Source organism: Gopherus evgoodei, chromosome 2 (assembly GCF_007399415.2).
Source record: "Gopherus evgoodei ecotype Sinaloan lineage chromosome 2, rGopEvg1_v1.p, whole genome shotgun sequence".
NCBI lineage: Eukaryota > Metazoa > Chordata > Testudines > Testudinidae > Gopherus > Gopherus evgoodei.
The window spans coordinates 297,109,006-297,130,787 of record NC_044323.1 but is presented as its reverse complement, the minus strand read 5'-3'; the positions used below and the strand labels follow the sequence as shown (position 1 = coordinate 297,130,787).

Sequence of the window (21,782 nt, the reverse complement as noted above, 5' to 3'; positions counted from 1 at the left end):
CTAAGTGTATGGCCGTAGTCGCCGCCTCCCTCCATCATCGACGCGTAGACGTCTTCCTGTATCTTGACAATTGGCTCATTCGCGGGGCTTCCGAGACCCAAGTAACGCAGCACGTGGGCATCTTCAAGGACCTATTCATCCAACTAGGCCTGATGATCAACTTAGAGAAATCTACTCAGGTTCCCACACAAAGAATAGAGTTCTTTGGGGCCATTCTGGACTCCAGTCTCGCCAGGGCCTGCTTACCACAGCAAGGTTTCACGCAATGATATCAATTATACAAGACCTACAAAAATTCCCAACCACTTCGGCTCGATCTTGTCTCGGCCTCCTGGGCCACATTGCTGCCTGCACATTCGTGACCAAGCACGCCAGGCTACGCCTACGTCCCCTTCAAACTTGGCTCTCCTCAGTATACCACTCGGGGAGACGCAATATAGACAGGATCCTCACGGTTCCCCCGAGACTCCTAGGCTCCCTTGACTGGTGGTTGACGCCCTCCCTGGTGTGTGCAGGGATGCTGTTCCATCCGCCCCAGCCTTCTGTGGCCCTGACGACGGATGCGTCATCTCTCGGCTGGGGTGCTCACCTTGGACATCTTTGCACTCAAGGCCTTTGGTCATCTCAGGAGCTGGCCTTGCACATCAGTGTCCAAGAGTTGAGAGCAGTCCGCCTTGCGTGCCAGGCATTTCAACAGCATCTGCAAGGCCGTTGTTTCTCAGTGTTCACAGGCAACACAATGGCCATGTATTACATAAACAAACAGAGGGGACACGGTCCTCCCCCCTTTGTCAGGAAGCCATTCAAGTTTGGGACTTTAGTATAGCCCATTCGATAGACCTGGTAGCGTCCTTTCTCCCAGGGGTTCGGAACGCTCTGACGGATCGTCACAGCAGATCCTTCCACACTCACGAGTGGTCGATCCGTCCAGACATTATTCATTCTGTTTTCCGGAAGTAGGGATTTCCCCACAGACCTGTTTGCTTCCCATGAGAACAGGAAATGCCAGATGTTCTGCTCTTTCCAGGGTCTCTCCCCGGGCTCGATCTCGGACACTTTCCTGATACCGTGGACGAGCCAACTGCTTTACACCTTTCCACCATTCCCGCTGGTTCACAAGGTCCTGCTAAAGCTCCGCAGGGACGGAGCTCGCTCGATCATGATCGCCCCAGTGTGGCCCAGGCAGCACTGGTACACCATGTTGCTCGACCTATCGATAGCCAGCCCAATTACCCTGCCTCTTCTCCCAGACCTCATAACTCAGGACCACGGCAGACTTCACCACTCTGACCTGCAGTCCCTTCACCTCACGGCATGGCTCCTGCGTGATTGAGCCAGTCAGAGTTATGCTGCTCTGCCTCAGTACAACAAGTACTCCTGGATAGCAGGAAACCTTCCACTTGGTCTACGTATCTGGCCAAGTGGAAGTATTTCTCCTGCTGGTGCGAAACACAAAATGTTACTCCCACTGAGATCTCAATCCCCACCATCCTGGACTACCTCTGGTCTCTCAAACAGCAGGGCCTAGCGGTATCATCATTGAAGGTGCACTTGGCGGCCATTTCTACCTTCCACCCAGGGGAGAGTGGCTGCACCGTGTTTTCAGACCCTATGGTTTGCAGGTTCCTCAAGGGCTTGGAGTGCCTATAACCCCAAGTACGCCGCCCTGCCCCTACCTGGGACCTAAACCTGGTCTTAACCAGACTTATGTCTCCACCATTTGAGCCATTAGCAACTTGCTCGCTGCTATACCTGTCCTGGAAGACAGTTTTCCTCATAGCCATTACATCAGCCAGACGAGTCTCCGAGCTTCGGGCGCTCACAGTGGACCCACCGTGTACTATCTTTCACAAGGACAAGGTGCGGTTGCGACCACACCCAGCTTTCCTCCTGAAAGTGGTATCGGCCTTCCATATCAATCAGGACATCTTCCTTCTGGTCTTCTTCCTGAAGCCGCACTCATCACGACGGGAGCAACAATTGCACTCCCTAGATGTCCGTAGGGCACTCGCATTTTATATCGAATGGACGAAGCCCTTTCATAAATCGCCCCAACTCTTTGTCGCAGTGGCAGACCGAATGAAGGGCCTACCTGTCTCCTCCCAGAGGATCTCCTCTTGGGTGATGGCGTGCATCCGCACTTGTTATGACTTGACTCATGTTCCCTCGGGCCATCTCACCGCACATTCTACCAGGACTCCAGGCTTCATCTGCTGCCTTCCTGGCTCATGTACCCATCCAGGAAATATGTCACGCAGCTACCTGGTCCTCGGTCCACACCTTTGCTTTGCAGTATGCTCTCGTTCAACAGTCTAGAGATGATACAGCCTTTGGCTCAGCAGTTTTGCATTCTACCACATCTCACTCCGACCCCACTGCCTAGGGAAGGGCTTGGAAATCACCTAACTGGAATGGATATGAGCAATCACTCGAAGAAGGAAAGACGGTTACTCACCTTTGTAACTGTTGTTCTTCGAGATGTGTTGCTCATATCCATTCCAAACCCACCCTCCTTCCCCACTGTCGGAGTAGCCGGCAAGAAGGAACTGGGGGGCCGTTGAGTTGGCAGGGGTATATATTCGGCGCCATAACGGCGCCACTCCAGGGGGCGCCCAGCCAACCCACCGAGTGTTGCTAGGGTAAAAATCTTCTGACAAACGTGCACACGGCACACGCACACCTAACTGGAATGGATATGAGCACTACATCTCAAAGAACAACAGTTACAAAGGTGAGTAACTATCTTTTCTAGAGGCAGGTATAAATATGCAGGCAAGAATCAGTCTAGTGAGGACGAGGTTATTTCAGTCAGTGAGGATGAGGCCCTCTTCTAGCAGTTGAGCTGTGAACACCAAGGGAGGAAACACCTAGCATTTGTAGTGGGACATTAGACCCTGTGGGGGAAAAAAATGCAGATGTTTCATAGAACTCGTTGCTCTGGACATAACTTCATCATTTGGTCATCAGTCTGACCCCACCATTGGATCTCCTCCAATAGCAGTAGAAGTGCATGGTGAGCAAGCCCTCAGTGCCCCTTTTGACATTGCAGCATGTTACTCATGCCTTTAGGTACCTGGATTAATCCTTGAATGCATTTCTCCCCTTCCAGTTGTAAATTGGGGGAGTCCATCACACAGTTCAGCAAAGCCATCTTAGATAAATTGAAATACTTCTTCAAAGATCTCAAGAACAAGCTCCGGGAAAAAGGCAGAAACACAGAACCAGTAAACATCATTCAGAGGCATCAAATGGAAGCTGTCCAGGCTTTGGTAAGATTGGCGAGGGGTTCCATGCAGTGGATACCCTTCAGAACTTGTCTGTTGTGTGTTGGGTAACTATGGTGAGGATGCCTCATGCTTTGCAGTTTGGCCTGTGCTTACTATAGGGAATCTGCAAATGCTCAAGTAACGTAACTGTCTTGAGTAATGGGCAAGTTTTGGTAAGCAGCCACTATATTTGAAATAAGAGAATTTTTTGTAACATACAATACTGATTTTTCCTTCCTCCACTTCCCAGCTGTGTAACTTTCTCCTGGATCAGATGGAGTACATCAATAAAAGGCAGCGCGGTATATCCCGTGTCCTGACACCAGAAATACAGGCTAGCATGAAACAGATATATGCAGGTAGGAAAATCCTATAGCTGGGCTAAGTCTGGCTTCCTTTGCATTTAATTACTGAACAGGGAAGCAAATTGTAGCAGTGACACTAACCATCTGTGCAATGGTGAATTCTGCCAGTTAGTACTGGAAAGAACGGTTCCCAAGCTGGTAGTATGGAAATCTGTATGTTGGTAGAGTCACTACACTACTCCTGTTGAATCAGCTTGTCCCACTTTTATTTCTTAAATTTCAAAGGCCTGGCTCAAAGGGCTCACTTTAAATTCTTATTCTACAGAGACTGCAGGTCCCAACAGAGATGACCCATGCCTGTTGATAGTGGAAGGGGACACAACCCTGAAACAGCTCGAGTCATGTCCCCACCTCCCCCCCAGCAGTGCCTCCCTCCCAGGAAGCAGTGGCCCCTCCCTGCAGATTCCAGCTGTTCCTCCTGCCTCTCCCTGCCTGCTCAGCTGTTCTGCAGGGAGGAGGCCCAACCACACCATGTGATCAAGCAATCTGGAGGGGAGCACATGACCCTCCATGTCCGTCTCCCCCCCCACCCCAACTCCATACACACATTGCTGCTTCTTTTTGATCCAAGTGGCCATACTAAACTGCGTGTTGGGATGGAAGCCACACCTCTATTAGATTGCAGTTTCCATTTTAATAGTCATTGCGTGGCACCAGGCATCCTGACAGATTACCATTCCAGCCATTGGTTGAGTAGCATGCGGGCAAGGCTGCACCAACACATGTAAAATTATGTGCTGACGTTTAAATACCATCTCTCTCCCGTAGCTTGTAGCCAAGTGAATGGTCCTGGCAGTTTCCAGAGAATGAAAGATCTTATGCAACGGCATGTTCGCAATCAGAAGGAGACCATGTTTAACTGTGTGACTGATAAATTACGGCACCAGCTTGACCTGCTCCAGGTGAGATGAAACAGAATTAGCACTCTGGAAAGTAGCTGGCCTTGTGCAGTGTGATAGAACTGCTGCCTCTCAGGTCACAGGACCATGCTGTTTAGCATGACTTGGAAGAAGCATTGTAGCAGTTAAGTAGCAAGAATGGCAGCTAGTATTAGAAGTGGACCCCTCCCATTCTGTTTAGTTGCAGTATTTACTGGGGTTTTAGCTCTGGTCCGATTCCAGTGCTATTAGTAATCGTGCTCAGTGTGGGGGAGAAGGGAGAATAACCTGCAAGAAACTGTGACTGGATGGAAAGTTTTCTGCTGTCTGTGAAAGATTTTGTGTGAAACGCCTATAGACAAGCATAGTGCAGGATGCCTCCTTGAAGTGAGTCTCTCTCTACATGGGGACAATACCCTAGGGCTACATACCATCATTGTTCTCTCCAGTTCCTTTCACATTTCACTCCTAGTGCTTTTAGCTTGTTCGAATCAGTAAACTGACTTATTGATGGACTGCTAGTAATCAGATTTCTGTTATTACAAACCTCTTTTCATAGGGTCATACATGCCTGTTACAGTAGAACCTCAGAGTTACAAACTGGCCAGTCAACCACGCACCTCAATTGGAATTGGAAGGATACAATCAAGAGCAGCAGAGACCCAAAAAACCAGAGCCAATATAGTACAGGACTGGGTTAAATGTAAACTAGTAAAAAAGAAAGGAAAGCAGCATTTTCCTTCTGTTTAGTAAAGTTTCAAAGCTGTATTAAGTCATTGTTCAGTTGTAAAGTTTTAAAAGAACAACCATAACGTTTTGGTCAGTGTTACAAACAACTTTTATTCCCAAGGTGTTCATAACTCTGAGGTCCTACTGTATATTTCAGTATGCTTTAGCGGTAAAACATACTTAAAATTAAACAATAAATAAAATATATCTTCGAGTGAGGTTTGAAAAAAAGTGAAGAGGCAGAGAGATACAAGAAATCTACTACAGTTCAGACAGCAGACAGCATTGCATGCTGGTTTTGGTCGTCTCCAGGGGTCATGCTTCTACATTAAAGATGGGCTTCAGCAAAGTTGAGTACCTCTGCATTAGCAAATATATAATTTGGACCTGATTTTAAACATGTCAGATTTTAAAATTTATTTGTAGTTTCACTAATTGGTTGTTTGCTCGCTAACATAGTCCTCAGACTGCAGTCTGTGATCTGCAGGTATCACATTATGCAGATTCTTCCTCTTTGCTTCCAGCTGTTTCTAGGCTACTGGTGGCAAAGAGCCCTGGTGCCATACAAGTAGTTGGAAACAAGGAAGAGGAGCCAGCCTAGCCTGTGCATGTTGTGTAACTGAGAACTGGAAGGGAGTGGGTCCATTGGGTTGCAAATGGTAGAGGAGGCAGGTCCACAAGACCATAAAAATATGAGCTCACCAAGTGTCTGTGTAGATAAACAGGAGAGGGAGGCATGTGTCCCGGATACTTAACGTACAGGGTTTTTGCAACCTGAGCCTTCTCGCCTCTGAGTTTCACTCTCCCCCCCCTCCCCTACAGGGATTATCAAAGAGATTTAGTCTGATTAGAGTGATCTAGTGATGAAGCAGCCTACTAAACAACAGGGGCCCTGCTGACTAAAAGAGAATTAATATCCATGTTGAAGAAAATTAGTGTGTAACATGAAACCTTGAAGCCTTGTCTTGTTTCAGGTATACATCGGTGGTAGTTTTGAGTGCTTGGTTCAGGAACTGACTAAATCCTTGACTCTGCAATTTGAACCAGTGCTGAAGCCTGTCCAGAAAAATGATGGAATTATTCCAGGTAAATTTTTCCAGGTTCTTGCTTATGCATTGGCTGCTTGTTGTCACTGTAAACAGTGTTTAGAGTAAATGCTGCAAATAAAGACACAGCATCACAGCACTCACACCTTCTTGTGAAGCAGTTAGAGGCTGATTACATATGTGAGCTATAACAAGTCGGCATTGCTGAAGATAATTCAGTAATCTTATACTTCAGAGTGTGCTGATAGAATTTGTGCTGTCTACGTTTTGAACTGTATTGCTCTTGTACTAAAATGAGAGCTGAACTGTACTTTGCCATCCTTAAAAAAATAGTTTTGCCTTTGTCAGATTTGGGCTACGTGCTTGCCCCTTCTAGCGGTGTGTCCTCAGAGGCAGACTTTGCACACACAAGCATAATTGTGTGTACATAAACTGAAAGGGGAAGATGCACAAGCATGGCTCTTTCAATCATGCAGACATTACCAATGGCACCTCTCCTCTCCTGGGAATGGGCTGCCAGCTGCACCAGGTGTGCCTTCTACACAGATACAGGGTGCAGTGTATCCACTGGAAAGCATTACACAAAATCTGTTACCTGGCAGTGTTCCAGTTCCATAGCTTATTGGGAGCAGTACTGTCATGGTACAATCCCCCACTCTGAACCTTAGTGTCCAAAAGATGGGGTACCAGCGTGAATTCTTCTAAGCTCAATTACCAGCTTAGTACCCGTAGCGCTGCCACCAACCAGGAATTCCGGTGCCTGGTACACTCTGGTCCCCCCAAAACCTTGCCCGGGGACCCCCAAGATCCAGTCCCTCTGGATCTTAATACAAGGAAGGTAAACGCTTTCCTTCACCGTTGCCTCCCCCAGCCTTCCCCTCCCTGGGTTACCCTGGAAGATCACTGTGATTCAAACTCCTTGAATCCTGAAACAGAGAGGAAAATGCACCTTCCCCCCTCTTTCTCTCTTCCCCTCCCAGATTCTCCCTGAGAGAGACAGTAATCGTAACACAGAGAGAATTTAGCCTCTCTCTCCCCCTTCCCACCTTTCTCCCCACCAATTCCCTGGTGGCTCCAGACCCAGTCCCCTGGGGTCTCACCAGAATAAAAAAACAATTAGGTTCTTAAACAAGAAAAGCTTTTAATTAAAGAGAGAAAAACAGTAAAAATTATCTTTGTAAATTTAAGGTGGAATAGATACAGAGTTTTTTAGCTATAGGCACTGGGAACACCCTCCCAGCCTAAGTATACAAGTACAAATTAAAATCCTTTCAGCAAAAATACACATTTGAACTCCTTTCAGCCAAATACACAATTAAACTCCTTCCAGCCAAATGCACATTTGCAAATAAAGAAAACAAAGCGAGTTAGGCTTATGGTTATCTATCTAGTACTCACTATTTTGAACTTATAAGAGCCTGTATCGGAGAGATTGGAGAGAAACCTGGTTGCACGTCTGGTCCCTGTGAGCCCCCAGAGTGAACAACAACCAAAACTAACAGCACAGCACAAAAACTTCCCTCCCTCAAGATTTGAAAGTATCCTGTCCTCTGATTGGTCCTCGGGCCAGGTGACAGCCAGGCTCACTGTTCTTGTTAACCCTTTCCAGGCAAAAGAGATATGAAGCAGTTTTGTTCTATTAACTCTTACTTACCTGTTTGTGACACGCCCCCCTGATCGCTGACAGTGTGGAAGTACACTGGCAGTGATTTCTCCCTAGAACTTTAAAATAAACAGATCAATAAACACATGCATCCTTACATATGCCACTAATTAAGTAAAACTACAAGATTTTTCACATTGTAAGGACAATTTTTAACTAGTTGATTTTAGGGAACTTTCACAGGAGAGTGCATCAACTTCTTAATCTGTTGCCACTGCAGACCTTTCCCGGTTGTGGAGAGGGTCACCTCTCCCACGCCACCATTACTTTTCCCTTTATCATAGACGCCGTCAGGCCACTCAGCATCATCTCCTCCCTGGGCTGTGAACTGACAAACCTGTAAGTCTCTGTAATAAAAGGGCTTGAGAGAATTAACGTGGTACACTCGGGGCTTTAGGGAGGAACTGGGAAATGCTATGAGGTAGTTAACAGCTCCTAGGCGCTCTTGGACTGTGAATGGCCCTTCCCATGATGCTTCCATTTTATGGGCCTGTTGTGCCTTTAAGACCATAACCTGGTCTCCTACCTTGAAGGAACGCTCTCTGGTATGTCTATCATACCAGGCCTTTTGCTCTTCCTGAGCATCCTTTAGGTTCTCTTTAGCAAGGGCTAAAGAGTGTCGGAGGGTGCTTTGTAGGTTGCTTACAAAGTCCAGAATATTAGTCCCTGGAGAAGGCGTAAACCGCTCCCATTGCTGCTTCACCAACTGTAATGGCCCCTTAACCTTGTGGCCATACACAAGCTCAAACGGTGAGAACCCTAAACTGGGATGTGGTAAAGCCCTGTAAGCAAAGAGCAACTGCTGCAACACTAGGTCCCAGTCATTGGAATGTTAATTCACGAATTTACGGATCATGCCCCCCAAAGTTCTGTTAAACCTTTCCACCAGGCCATTGGTTTGATGGTGGTACAGGGTGTCAACTAAGTGATTCACCCCATGAGTTTCCCACAGTTCTTTCATGGTCACTGCCAGGAAATTAGTCCCTGAATCCGTAAGGATGTCGGAGGGCCAACCTACCCTGGCAAAAATGTCTATTAGGGCCTGGCACACAGTTTTAGCCCTAGTGTTGCCTAGAGCTACTGCTTCTGGCCATCGGGTAGCAAAGTCTACGAAAGTCAATATATATTGCTTTCCTCTGGGTGTCTTTTCTGAGAAAGGACCCAGAATATCCACAGCTACTTGCTGAAATGGGACCTCTATTATGGGGAGTGGCTGGAGAGGGGCCTTGACCTGGTCTTGGGGCTTTCCCACTTTTTGGCACACTTCACAAGACCGGACATACTTGGCAACATCCTTGCCCATCCTCTCCCAGTGGAAGGACTTTCCCAACCTGTCTTTGGTTCTGTTCACCCCAGCATGGCCACTGGGATGATCATGGGCCAAGCTTAAGAGCTACCCCTGGTACTTAGTTGGAACCACCAACTGTTTTTGTGGATGCCAGTCTTTCCGGTGTCCACCAGAAAGAGTCTCCTTATATAAAAGCCCTTGTTCTATAACAAACCGGGATCGGTTAGAAGAGCTGAGGCACGGTGGGGTGCTCCGTGCCGCCACCCAAGCTTTTTGAAGGCTGTCGTCTGCTTCCTGCTCAGTCTGGAACTGTTTCCTGGAGGCTGGAGACACCAGTTCTTCCTTAGACTGTGGACTTGGGCTTGGTCCCTCTGGAAGCGATGTAGGTGATGAGGTTGTTTTCGTGGCTGGTGAACTGCGCTCCGCTGGTGCACCAGGTGGTATTTCAGGCTCTGGCTGAGCCTCTTGGGTCTGGTTGTTTGCTGCTTCTGCCAGTTCAGACTCGCTGGCGCCCTCTGGCGTTGTGGTTGAAGATGCATTTGCAAGCGCTGGCATCAGTGCTGGCAATGGTTCTGTTGCTGGTTGCATTTCCGCGTCTGGGACTGGAAGTACTGTGGCTGTTGCAGTCGTTGGCAGGGGATCCGGGTCCACTATCTCTGTCTGGGTCTCTGCTAACACAGACGGGGCCCCTGTGGACGGCTCTGGAACAGGGATGGGTCTGGAAGCTTGCCTGGCTTGGCTGCGTGTAACCATTCCCACCCTCTTGGCCCACTTTACCTGGTTGGCCAAGTCTTCCCCCAGTAGCATGGGGATGTGATAATGGTCGTAGACTGCAAATGTCCACATTCCTGACCAGCCTTTGTACTCGACAGGCAGTTTAGCTGTAGGCAAGTTTACCGCTTGGGACATAAAGGGGAAAATTGTCACTTGAGCCTTTGAGTTGATGAATTTGGGGTCCACCAAGGATTGGTGGATAGCTGACACTTGTGCCCCCATGTCTCTCCACGCGATAATCTTCTTTCCGCCCACTCTCAAAATTTCCCTTCGCTCCGAGGGTATTTGAGAGTCATCTGGGCCTGGGGATCTTTGGAGTGATGGAGATATAATGAACTGCACTCGGTTGGGGTTCTTGGGGCAGTTGGCCTTTATATGTCCCAGTTCATTACACTTGAAGCATCGCCCAGCTGACTGGTCACTGGGCCGAGGTGGGTTACTGGAGATTGGTGCGGTGAGAGAATAGGGCGTCGGCGGCTTTCACTGGGTTGTAGGTGGGGTCCTGGGTTGCTTCAGTGATAGGGTTTATTGTCGATGTGCCCCCTGGGTAGTCGCTCCCCTTGACTGTAGTTTTTTTCTTTTCTGCCACTTCCATCCATTTGGCTCCAATCTCCCCTGCCTCAGTTACCGTTTTGGGCTTCCCATCTAGGATGTACCTTTCTATTTCTTTAGGAACAACATCTAAGAACTGCTCCATTTGTATCAGGAGGTGCAGCTCGTCCAGATTGTTAACCTTTGTTCCTGATATCCAGGCTTCATAATTCTTTGCAATGTGGTAGGCGTGTCGGGGGAATGACACATCTGGTTTCCATTTTAGGGCTCTGAACCTCCGACAGGCATGTTCAGGTGTTATCCCCATTCGGTATCTGGCCTTGGTTTGAAACAGTTTATAATCGTTCATGTTCTCCTTAGGCATTTCAGCCGCCACCTCTACTAAGGGTCCACTGAGCAGTGGCCTCAATTCTACCATGTACTGGTCTGCAGAGATGCTGTACCCAAGGCAGGCTCTTTCAGAATTTTCTAAGAAGGCCTCGGTGTCATCACCTGCCTTGTAGATGGGAAATTTCTTGTGCTGCGGAACAATTATTGGCGAAGGGTTGTTAGGATTGGCTGGGTTCTGTTGCCTAGCCTGTTCTAATTCCAGGGCCTGTCGGTGGGCCTCCCTCTGGAGTTCTATCTGTCTTCTGTGGGCTGCCTCTTCCTTGGCTAGTTCTGCATTAATTAGTTCCATCCGTCTCCTATGTTCATTTTCTTTGTCCATGGCTTGTTGCCGTTCTCGTTCCTGTCTCAGGCTTTCCTTGGAACTCACGGTTCCTGCTTTCTTGTGCTGAGGCGCCCTCTGATGTTTACTGCCTGAAATACAGGTTCTCTGTTGGCTTCCTGGGGTTGCTTAGCCAACAGAGTCTTTTTTAACTCCTTCTACCTAGCTATTCCCGACAGAGTTAGAAAGGAAAAAAACCACTCATTTGCAAATGTGTTTTGCTGGTGTATGGTGACTCACAACTGGAGTCCCTTTGTTTAACAAAGATCCTTGTTAAATCCTAATGCCTTTGCCTTCAGAGTACTCAGAAGGGAGAGACCAAAAAAAACTTGCAGACCTTTGCTTTTAAAACAATCTCCTCTAGCCTGCTTTACACACAGCTAGCAGGAAAAGAGAGAAAAAATCCTACTGGCTTTTGCTTCTAAACCCAAACCGCTCAGTCTGCCTGCAGATAGCTAGCAGGGAGAGGAATAAAAACCTCACTGGCTTTTGGATTCTATCTTATCTATCTATTCATCCATCTGTCTGTCTATCCCACACACTGCACACCATGTCGTCATGGTCTAATCCCCCACTCTGAACCTTAGCGTCCAAAAGATGAGGTACCAGCATGAATTCCTCTAAGCTCAATTACCAGCTTAGTACCCGTAGTGCTGCCACCAACCAGGAATTCCGGTGCCTGGTACACTCTGGTCCCCCCAAAATCTTGCCTGGGGACCCCCAAGACCCAGTCTGTCTGGATCTTAACACAAGGAAAGTAACCCTTTCCTTCACCGTTGCCTCCCCCAGCCTTCCCCTCCCTGGGTTACCCTGGAAGATCACTGTGATTCAAACTCCTTGAATCCTGAAACAGAGAGGAAAATGCACCTTCCCCCCTCTTTCTCTCTTCCCCTCCCAGACTCTCCCTGAGAGAGACAGTAATCCTAACACAGAGAGAATTTAGCCTCTCTCTCCCCCTTCCCTCCTTTCTCCCCACCAATTCCCTGGTGAATCCAGACCCAGTCCCCTGGGGTCTCACCAGAATAAAAAAACAATTAGGTTCTTAAACAAGAAAAGCTTTTAATTAAAGAGAGAAAAACAGTAAAAATTATCTTTGTAAATTTAAGGTGGAATAGGTACAGGGTTTTTTAGCTATAGGCACTGGGAACACCCTCTCAGCCTAAGTATACAAGTACAAATTAAAATTCTTTCAGCAAAAATACAAATTTGAACTCCTTCCAGCCAAATGCACGTTTGCAAATAAAGAAAACAACCATAAGACTAACTCGCTTTATCTATCTAGTACTCACTAGTTTGGATCTATGAGAAACTGTATTGGAGAGAAACCTGGTTGCACATCTGGTCCCTCTGAGCCCCCAGAGTGAACAACCAAAATCTAAAAGCACACACACAAACTTCCCTCCCTCAAGATTTGAAAGTATCCTGTCCTCTGATTGGTCCTCGGGTCAGGTGACAGCCAGGCTCACTGTTCTTGTTAACCCTTTCCAGGCAAAAGAGATATGAAGCAGTTTTGTTCTATTAACTCTTACTTATCTGTTTATGACAAGTACAGTTCATGTTAATGCTACCCATTTCTTGCTGTGGAAAGCCTGGCTTCAATGTGCCTTGCATTTATAACAGGTGCAGCTTTGAATTGTTAGGACTCCTGGTCAGCGGAGGGAATAACGTTTGTTCCTTTTAATGTTTTGTCCAGATTTAGTGAACATCTGTGCCAAAGTCAGCAAGATTTGTAAAATATCTCGTGTAGATTATGTTCTTCCCAACCTCAGCCAGACAGAAAGTTGTTCTGTACCTGCTTCTCCTGGGAAAGAGCTGCCATTAAAGAGGGAGCTGCGGGAAGACTTGGATCCTCCAGACTTCTTGGGACAGTGCAATATCATCCGCATTGGGACCATGTCACTCTCTCACATTAATCCCATTCAGGTACTGAATTTAAAAGCATGTCTTCCTTGGGTTGGGAGGGATGTTCAGTAAGAGCAGATTTGTGTGTCCAAGAGAGAAGGCACAAGAGAAACCGACAGAAATCCTTCTGTCAAAGTGGTGTGAAACTTTGAGCCCTGTTATTCTAAGTGCTACATAGTCAGAATATATGGTACATCCTATTTCTCTGTCTCAAAAGATTCACTGGTATAATATAGTATACCCGTGGATTCCATGCTAGCAGGAAGGATTTCCTTTTTCTGCTCCAATATTAGATGAGAGAGATTCTCTCTTCTTGAAATTTATCCTCACTGGATATCATTCTTTCTGTGTCCACTCTCTACCATTGGGCAGGTTTGAACACATTGTGAAGCTGTTTCTTCTTTCAGTAGTTAAGGTTTTAACTAGATTTCGCAGGTAAGTTTGATTTTGGTCCTTTGCCGAGCCCTAACTTGTTCAGAATAAATCCTTTCTACCAGAAACTTCTTGTGTGGAGCATCCTGACAGAGTTTTTTCCCTTATATTTGAGATTAATTGGAGATGTGAGAAGTTGGAAAATAACTTATCTTCTTGAAGTCTAACTTTTGTTAAGACCCTAGGAACGCAGGCCCCCACCCTCCTCCCCATTTTATTCATTCATTGGTCCTCAATGAAAGTTAGTGCCTTTGAGTACTTCTGAAATGCTGCTGGCTGGCTTTTAGATTTGGATTTATCTACCACAGACCTGGAACCGCTGTGGCTTCCTTCAGCGCTTTTTATAAAGTTTGCCAGTTGCAACACTTGGTTTGAATATTTTAGAGACCTATTAATTGACATTCCAGACCAAACTAGAGGTTCCTTTAGTACTGTCTTCTGCCTCTAAGGTCTTGTCTATACTTACGGCTAAATTGGCACTGCTACTATCGATACAGCGGTGTCAATTTAGCGGGTCTGGTGAAGACCTGCTAAGTCGACAGCAGAGCGCTCTCCCATCAAGTCTGTACTCCGTCTCCCCAAGAGGCGGAAGGTGAGTCGGCGGGGGAGAGTCTCCCATTGACACAGTGCGGTGTAGACACCGCTGTAAGTTGACCTAAGTTTACGTCAACTTCAGTTACATAACTGAAGTAGCATAACCTAGGCTGGCTTACAGCTTTAGTATAGACCAGCCCTGACATTGACCGCTACCAAATGCTTCAGAGGAAGGTGCAATGTCATACACAATTGCAGAATAGCCTCTGAGGAGACACTTTCCAAAAGTATTTGCAATGTCCAGAGACGTTACATTGCCAGATTCCCCTTTATCTACTATTTTGTTGACGTTCATAAAGAATTTTAATAGAGAGGTGTAAGCTTCGTTTATAGAAGGTGTGCTGGCTTGGCCTGTCTTCATTCATGTAGGTGTTTTATAATTCTCTTTATTTCTACCAATGAGCCTTAATATACTCCCAGATCAACAGCTACTGCCAACTAGACAGAGCGCTCAACTCCACCTACCCTCTGAAGTATGCAGTAAATGTTACTCTGAATTACCTTCCTTGTGCACTTCCAGATAGAGTTCAAGGTCTTCATCATGAAAGTGTTATAAATATATCAAATTCTGGCCTGAAAGTACACAGGAACCATACATTGAATGGTTACCATTTGCATCTCCTGTATCTATATTGCTGAGTACACCATGGGTATATAAATGGTTGGTGGAATTATAGAGTTAGTGATAAAGTTGTTTGGGGGGTCTTAACTATGAAAATCTGGAAATTGAAACGAGGGTTTTTTTTAAATCTAATAATTGTATCATATATTTACATCCTTAATGGTTTCTAAATGAAATATTTTAACTGCAAATTGGATTACCCATTTCTCAATCGCAGTGTATTTTATTAACTCATAGAGGCTTTTAGCAAAATAAATTCAAAAACTGATCTTCAGGAGAAAGCAAAGCCTGTCATCCATTTCAGGGCTTCTCTGTGAACATATCTTAGAGTTCCATTCAGGAGTCAATACTGTAAAATGAAAGACAGCCACAACCTTGATTTTAAATGTCTTTTCTCACTGTTCTATTTGCCAGTCAATGAGTTATCCCCTAACACATCTGTCTCTGGTATTTTTAAGATATCCGTGCAAGGTGTCGCTGTCACTATGACAGGTCAGTAACCTACTTCATTTTTATTTTTTTGCACACCCTCCTTTTTCCACCCACCCACCCCCCATTTATAAACTGCAGAATAGAAGAGTTTTCTTCAATCCCTTGAAGTTAATATTTAAAACTCCCAAGAATGAAACTTTTGACCATTGCTTCTGCCTTGGCTATGAAGCATTGGGACATAGCACACAGAAGCAAGGTCTCTCTGGTATGGGGACATTCCCTGGGCAGTATGAATTGATCCGAATGATTGCCTTTTAGAATTGTTGGTCTCACTGAATCCATTCACACCTTTCTGGCACAGCTGGATACATTCCTGTTACTTCTCCAGCTGTACTCCCCGAAGAGAGAGAGAGAGAGAGAGAGACTAGAACTTCATGGCACTCTTTTTCCTACACACCATTTTAGGGCTTGGAGCACCCCGGGGATACCCTGTAGGTAAATCTTAGTAACCAGGAGTTCCCAACCTGGCATATTGCATTGGTGCTCCTAGAAAGGTCCTGGTCACTGGCTTTGAGGAGTTAGTTATTACAGTGTTTAATACCCACTGCCATTCTCCACTGAGGGGTTTTTTCTTTGTATACTTTAAAATTATATTTCATTTTAGAATATTCAATGAACAGATAGTTAATCTCTTATGTGGGAGGCTTAAGTAGGTTTTTGATATGAGGATATATTCTTTCCACCTGGACAAAGCACATACTATAAATTTAAACTAATAGAACAGTGACAGCACCATCCTTTGACTGTGGCACCATATTATGTTCAGAGATTTTGAAACACTGAATACAGTTTTGCTGTCATAGAAGCATAAATGTGAGTATACTTTTAAATGCTCATCTTTCTTCTTCCAAAGATAATACCACCATGACTCTTCCGTTCAGCAGCGTGTATCTTTGTGAATGTTGCTTCCACCTGTATTATTTGATCCTTCATCTCTCTCCTGCGTTGGCCAAGAACATTTACTCCAGATTGGGAGCCCAGGCATCCAACCCAAGTGAGTGGAAATGGGAATACCTCCCGGGTGGTGGTAATGTCTTGAAAAACAATCTAGATAAACCTGTGAACTATTGAAGGGCTGTTTGTACAAGGTTTTGTTTCCATATCTCCACTAGACGAATGTACCATATACAGTAATTCCTCACTTAACGTTGTATTTATGTTCCTGAAAAATGCGACTTTATGCGAAACTATGTTAAGCGAATTCAATTTCTCCATAAGAATTACTGTAACTGGGGTGGGGGTGGGGGGAGGCTGGTTCCAGGGAAATTTTTTTCGCCAGACAAAAAACATTATATACATATACAGTATAAGTTTTAAACAATTTTAAACAAACAGTTTAATACTGTACACAGTATTACTGTACAAGCTTGGTTGAGGTGGTGGAGTCAGAGGGTGGGATATTTCCCAGGGAATGCCTTACTGCGAAATGATTAAGTAGGACTCAGCTGAGCCCTCAAGGGTTAATGCGCTGTTGTTAATATAGCCTCACGCTCTACAAGGCAGCATGGACTGAGGCAGGAGGGAGGAAACACAATAGATGCAGGGCAGTAGCTGCAAACACTTTCCTGCAAAAACTGAACATGATGAGCCCACGCTCTCCAGCTGGAGCGCACCACTCCCTCCTCCTGACAGCACATGCACAAGTGCTGGCTTTCCAAAGTGCTGGAGGGTGCATGCATGAGTGAGTGAGAGAGAGATGTGCATGGCCCCTTTAAGTACGCTGACCCCACTTCAAGTACTTAAGCAGACCCCTTTTAAGCAGATCAGCCAGTTCAGACAGGAAGCAACAGCTTCCAGCAAACTCCCTCCATTCTGCCTCCTAGCCCTGTCCCCCCCCCTCCACTTTGTGGTACGGAGTGTGTGTGGCTGGGGGCGGGGGGCAGGAGCAAGGGGACATCCTGGTATCAGCACCCCTCTCACCCGCCTCCTCCAGCAAGCAGGAAGCTCCCGAGAGCAGCTCCAAGGCAGAGAGTAGGGCAGGAGCAGCAGGGCAGTGTGGGGTGGGACAGCTGAACGGCTGCTGGGCAGCTGCTGAGCCACACATCTTACAGGGAATTTAGGGGAGCTGATGGGGGTGGGGGCATGGTGGGTGCTGGTTCTAATCCCCAGAAGGAGGAGCTGCTCTTCCAGAGAATCCTGCAAGCAGTGGACAAAGCTGGCAGCTTCCAAACGACGTTATAAGGGAGCATTGCACAACTTTAAATGAGCTTGTTCCCTAATTGATAAGCAACGTAATAACGTTAACCAGGACAATGTTAAATGAGGAGTTACTGTACTGTAATTTAGAGTCTGAACGCTACAATGTGCTAATGTGTTTTGCAATGGTAGATGTGCCTTGTCTTCCCTGTCCTAAGTGGTGGAGGGGGAAACCACACATACACCCACATTAGCTTTTTCCATCTGTCATTATCATAATCAGGTGTTGAGCCAGCAGGAGTTTCTTTGAAGTTCTCTTGCTGTGTCTTCTGTATGGAGCAGTATCTATGCTAATCTGAGTTATTCCATAGACCTAGTATTGCTGTGCTACTTAAACCATATAAACATTCTGAGACTTCCACCGAACATCTTGGATTCCTAGAAACAACAGCCAGTAGGAAGTGGGGGGGAGTGATAAAAAAATCTCCTTCACACTTCTGAGATTAGTTTATGTTGTGCTATGTAATGTAGTTTAATTGTACTGTCTTTATACCTAGATAACCAGGAGGCTCTCATTATCCTGGACAAGCCCCAGGACCCATCATCTTTCCATAGCTTGATAGAATTCATTTCGGCAAGACATGGGGGCATACCTTGGTTCCGGGAACTAAATCTGCAGCAGGGAAGAGAGAAACTGGAATCTCTGGGGGTGTACTACACTGTCAAAGTGAGCCATCATAAGTTCTGCATTCTGGAGGTGGGAGTTTCAGGGTGACTATCAGAAAACAAGCTTGTTTCCAAAGAATGAATGAATTGGAGGCTGTTTGCTGGGAAAGCTGGTATTATCAGATACTTGAGTTCCACAGGTGAGAGCCAGCCAGTCCTGAAGAGTTGTCCTGAAAGACTTGAGGCCTTCCCCTACATGTTAATAGATCATCTACTCTTGAACAGATTCTTCAACCTCAAGTAAAATCTAGTTCTAGTGACATAGTGAATTCTCACTGTCTTGCAATGATTTTTTGGTTTTGTTTTTTTTTGTATTTATCGATCAGACTTACTTCCTAATCAGCCAGACATGCATGACTTAACTACAAACTCCCATACTGTATTTGTACCTTTAGTTTAGCTAGCCACCACAACAAGCTTTCTGTGCTGTGCTGTGCTGTTGCAAGGCTATACTTCTGGGAGACTCTTGAGTGTAACCACTCTAACATCCACAGTTTGATCATGGATCCCTGCCCCTGCCAGATGTTGAATGATATCCCACCTACAGAAATTCTCATTTGATTTGTATCTTGTGATGATGGAGACAAAAAATTCTTTCATGATGTTTAGTCACTCATCTTTCAGGAATTCTGATCTCTTGAGCTGAAATTATCTAGGGTTAATCTCTATCTGAAGGTGAATTATTTTTGGAAAGTCTTTAAGCAACGCTTTGTAATTTAACTGACTTACGAGCCTTTGAAATATATGTGCTGTTCTGAGTAGACTTCTGTGTACATCATCTCACTGATTTTTATAAAGCGTACAGCAAAAGGCGGCCATGCCGTGCATGCGTATGCAGGTATCATAACCTGCATAGAGTGGAATTGTAAACTGTTATGGGCTCAGCTATTGTTCATCTTGTTCAGAGCTCCTGGAACTCTCACTGTGTTTTAGCTGAATTCTGCGGGAAAAAAATCCATATTCTTTTTTAAACCAAAGAAAGAACCCAAGGAAATTCCATACAAAATAGGTTAAGAAAGCACTGGAGATACATGGTTAAGAATGCAAAAGTTAAGGTTGCTGCAGGCTGCATTTTAGCACGTTCAGTTTAGCAGGTATTTAATATTTGTCTCTTCCCTAGGACTTAAAATATGATGACGAAGAAAAGGCTCTTGAGGTCCCACTTTCCAGTTTGCCATCAGATCAACCAGCCGCCTTCACCACTGCACAGCAGCCCCTGCTCCCTGGCATGAAGTTATATCCATATAGCAGAAAGAGAGGAGGAGGAGGAGAGATCCAGTCACAGTTGGAGAAGAAGCACAAAGGCAAAACCATAGAACAAAGCTCAGAAGTGGATCCTGCTGGGTTCCATCTACCAAGGTAACTGCTTGGTGACCTCGGGGCTTCACTGCTCAGATAGCAGTGTTTTCAGTGCAGAGTCTCACCAGCATCAGCAGATATTGCAGTACGCTATCATACGTAATCCCGTCTCAGCTTAAATACAGTTTAAATACTTAGCAGACCTTGTCAGAAAATCACATTTTTAGGAGCTCAAAAGTCTGCACAAAAATTTCAGCTCAAGATTGAAATGTGTCCTGCAAAGTCCAAGCTTGGAAGAGAGACTTGGTGACAAAATGTAAATACAATTAAAATTGGATATTTTCAAGTTTATAGACTTCAGAGCCGGAAAATGCTCATTACCCGTTGCTCATCCAATCCAGCCCCTCACTTTTTTCCTCTGCCCATTAGAGTGTAGTTTCCTATAGTCATTCCACATGGAAACCTCAGCTTTACCTCCTTCCTGCCAATGGGCACTCGCAGTACACCTTGGCTCATGGAGGTAGAGCCCTGGTTGGTGCAAGGGGGAAGGGTGTATGCTAAATGAGTCTGTCTCTTCTGTCCCTTCTAGATTCAAATGTTATACTTCTGTTTGCTTGGTTACTGTTGTATTGAGAGGAATATCTTAATAGCACAATCCAGTTCATTTTCTTGTAGAAGTTGATTGCCTAAGGCGATAGCTGCACAGCATCTGGGAAGGTGCTTCCCAGTGTGGCTAGACAGACGCACTAGCTCTGCTCAGGCTGGTGCACTAAGAATAGCATTGTGGCTGTGGTGGCTGGGATTGAGCCGGAGGGTCAGGTGGGATTGTGTTCAGGCAGTAGCCTGAGCAGCCTCCTGTGGCTGCACTGCTGGTTAAATGGTCTTTAGACCTAGCTGGGGAGTACCCTCTGTCCGCCTTTTTCTTTTTATGGGGCACCTGGAGCAAGAGCAGTGCCCCACTGATGCTTGCCTGCGGGCGGAGCCGTGGCAGTGCTGAGGGTCTGTAACCGAGTCCTTCCTCGGCACCGGTTCGCGTCTCAATGGTTCCAGCGCACTGCGCGTGCGGTACTTGAGGCCAGGTCCAGTGCAGCAGGTTCCAACTGGGCTCGAAGTGCTGCCTCCATAAGTAGGACTTGGGGTCGCTGCTCTCAGTCCTTAAGGATCCTGGGGCGAAAACCCTGACAGATTTTACAGCAGTCCCTGACATGCCCCTCACCAAGACACTTAAGGCACGAGTTGGGGTCACTTCTTGGCATAAACTTGTCACAGTCCGAGCACAGTTTAAAGCCCAGGACCAAGGTATGCCTCAGTGCCTGGGAAAGCACGTCGGGGGAAAGTCGCCCCCCCCCCCCGCCTAAAGGAAACTTATAAGAAAAGCTATCTACACTAACCATAAACTACTGCTAAATCTAACTGTGTCCATGGAGAGACATTGCAAAGCGCTCGCGTGCTGAGGCAGGAGCAGTAGGGAGTTCCAGCTAGCCATCACAGGCAGTAAGAAGGAATTGAAGGAGGGTGGGTTGGGTTGGCAGGGCACTATATTGGGTGCCATGGAGGCATGACTCCAGGGGGCGCCCAGGCCAACTCTACAGGTCCAGCTAAGGGAAAAATCTTACAGCTGTCATGCACATGGCACACGCATACCTGATTGGAACTGATGTGAGCAAGCACTCGAAGAACTGGAGCTTTAGCTGACGTGCAGCAGGTCTATCCCCAAAACGCCTCCATCCAGATCTTAATGAAAGGAGACTGTATCTGCCCCAGGAAGCATTGCAAACATTTCAAAGCACCCTGCGGCCAGTTGCACAGTGGGATAGCTATGCACAGTGCACTGCTCTCTGTCTCTATGCAAGAGGTGCTATTGTGGATGTGATCTGTCGACACAAGGAACATAGCGTTGACGTGCAACAGCAGTTTAATTAAAGCTCACCGGCCTGCTGCTGTGAAGACATATAGTTCCCCTCCAACTCTTCGTGGCTGTGATGAACAGAATGAAGGATCTTCTCAGCAGATTTCATCATGGATCACATCCTGCATACATGAGTACTATGACTTGCTAGGCGTTGCTGCCCCTCCAATCACTGCGCACTTCACCAGGGTGCAGGCCGCTTCACCGGTGTTCCTGGCTCACGTTCCTACCCAGGAAATTTGCAGAGCAGCGACATGGTCTTCTGTACACACTTTCACTGTGCAATCACCCAGCAGGCCTGAGACGACGTGGCATTTAATATAACAGTGCTCCAATTCCACAGTTCCTGGAGCTTTGGGGGGAGAGGAGGAAACAGACATGTCTGTGTGGCTGGATGCAG

The 21,782-nt window shown here is 46.3% G+C and overlaps 1 protein-coding gene across 6 annotated transcripts in view; it reads left to right on the top strand.

The window, feature by feature from the left end:
* NUGGC (nuclear GTPase, germinal center associated) overlaps positions 1–21,782 on the top strand; it is a 98,733-nt gene that overhangs the window by 65,072 nt on the left and 11,879 nt on the right. For 4 of the 6 annotated variants that reach the window (XM_030554060.1, XM_030554056.1, XM_030554054.1 and 1 more), the window contains 9 exons: positions 3,110–3,269; positions 3,517–3,625; positions 4,400–4,533; positions 6,213–6,324; positions 12,964–13,193; positions 15,279–15,312; positions 16,166–16,306; positions 18,006–18,205; positions 19,295–19,533. In XM_030554060.1, coding sequence (XP_030409920.1) covers positions 3,110–3,269; positions 3,517–3,625; positions 4,400–4,533; positions 6,213–6,324; positions 12,964–13,193; positions 15,279–15,312; positions 16,166–16,306; positions 18,006–18,205; positions 19,295–19,533 — 1,359 coding nt within the window. Of the gene's footprint in view, positions 1–3,109; positions 3,270–3,516; positions 3,626–4,399; positions 4,534–6,212; positions 6,325–12,963; positions 13,194–15,278; positions 15,313–16,165; positions 16,307–18,005; positions 18,206–19,294; positions 19,534–21,782 lie in introns of those variants that run through there. The other 2 variants (XM_030554057.1, XM_030554058.1) reach the window with 2 other exon arrangements.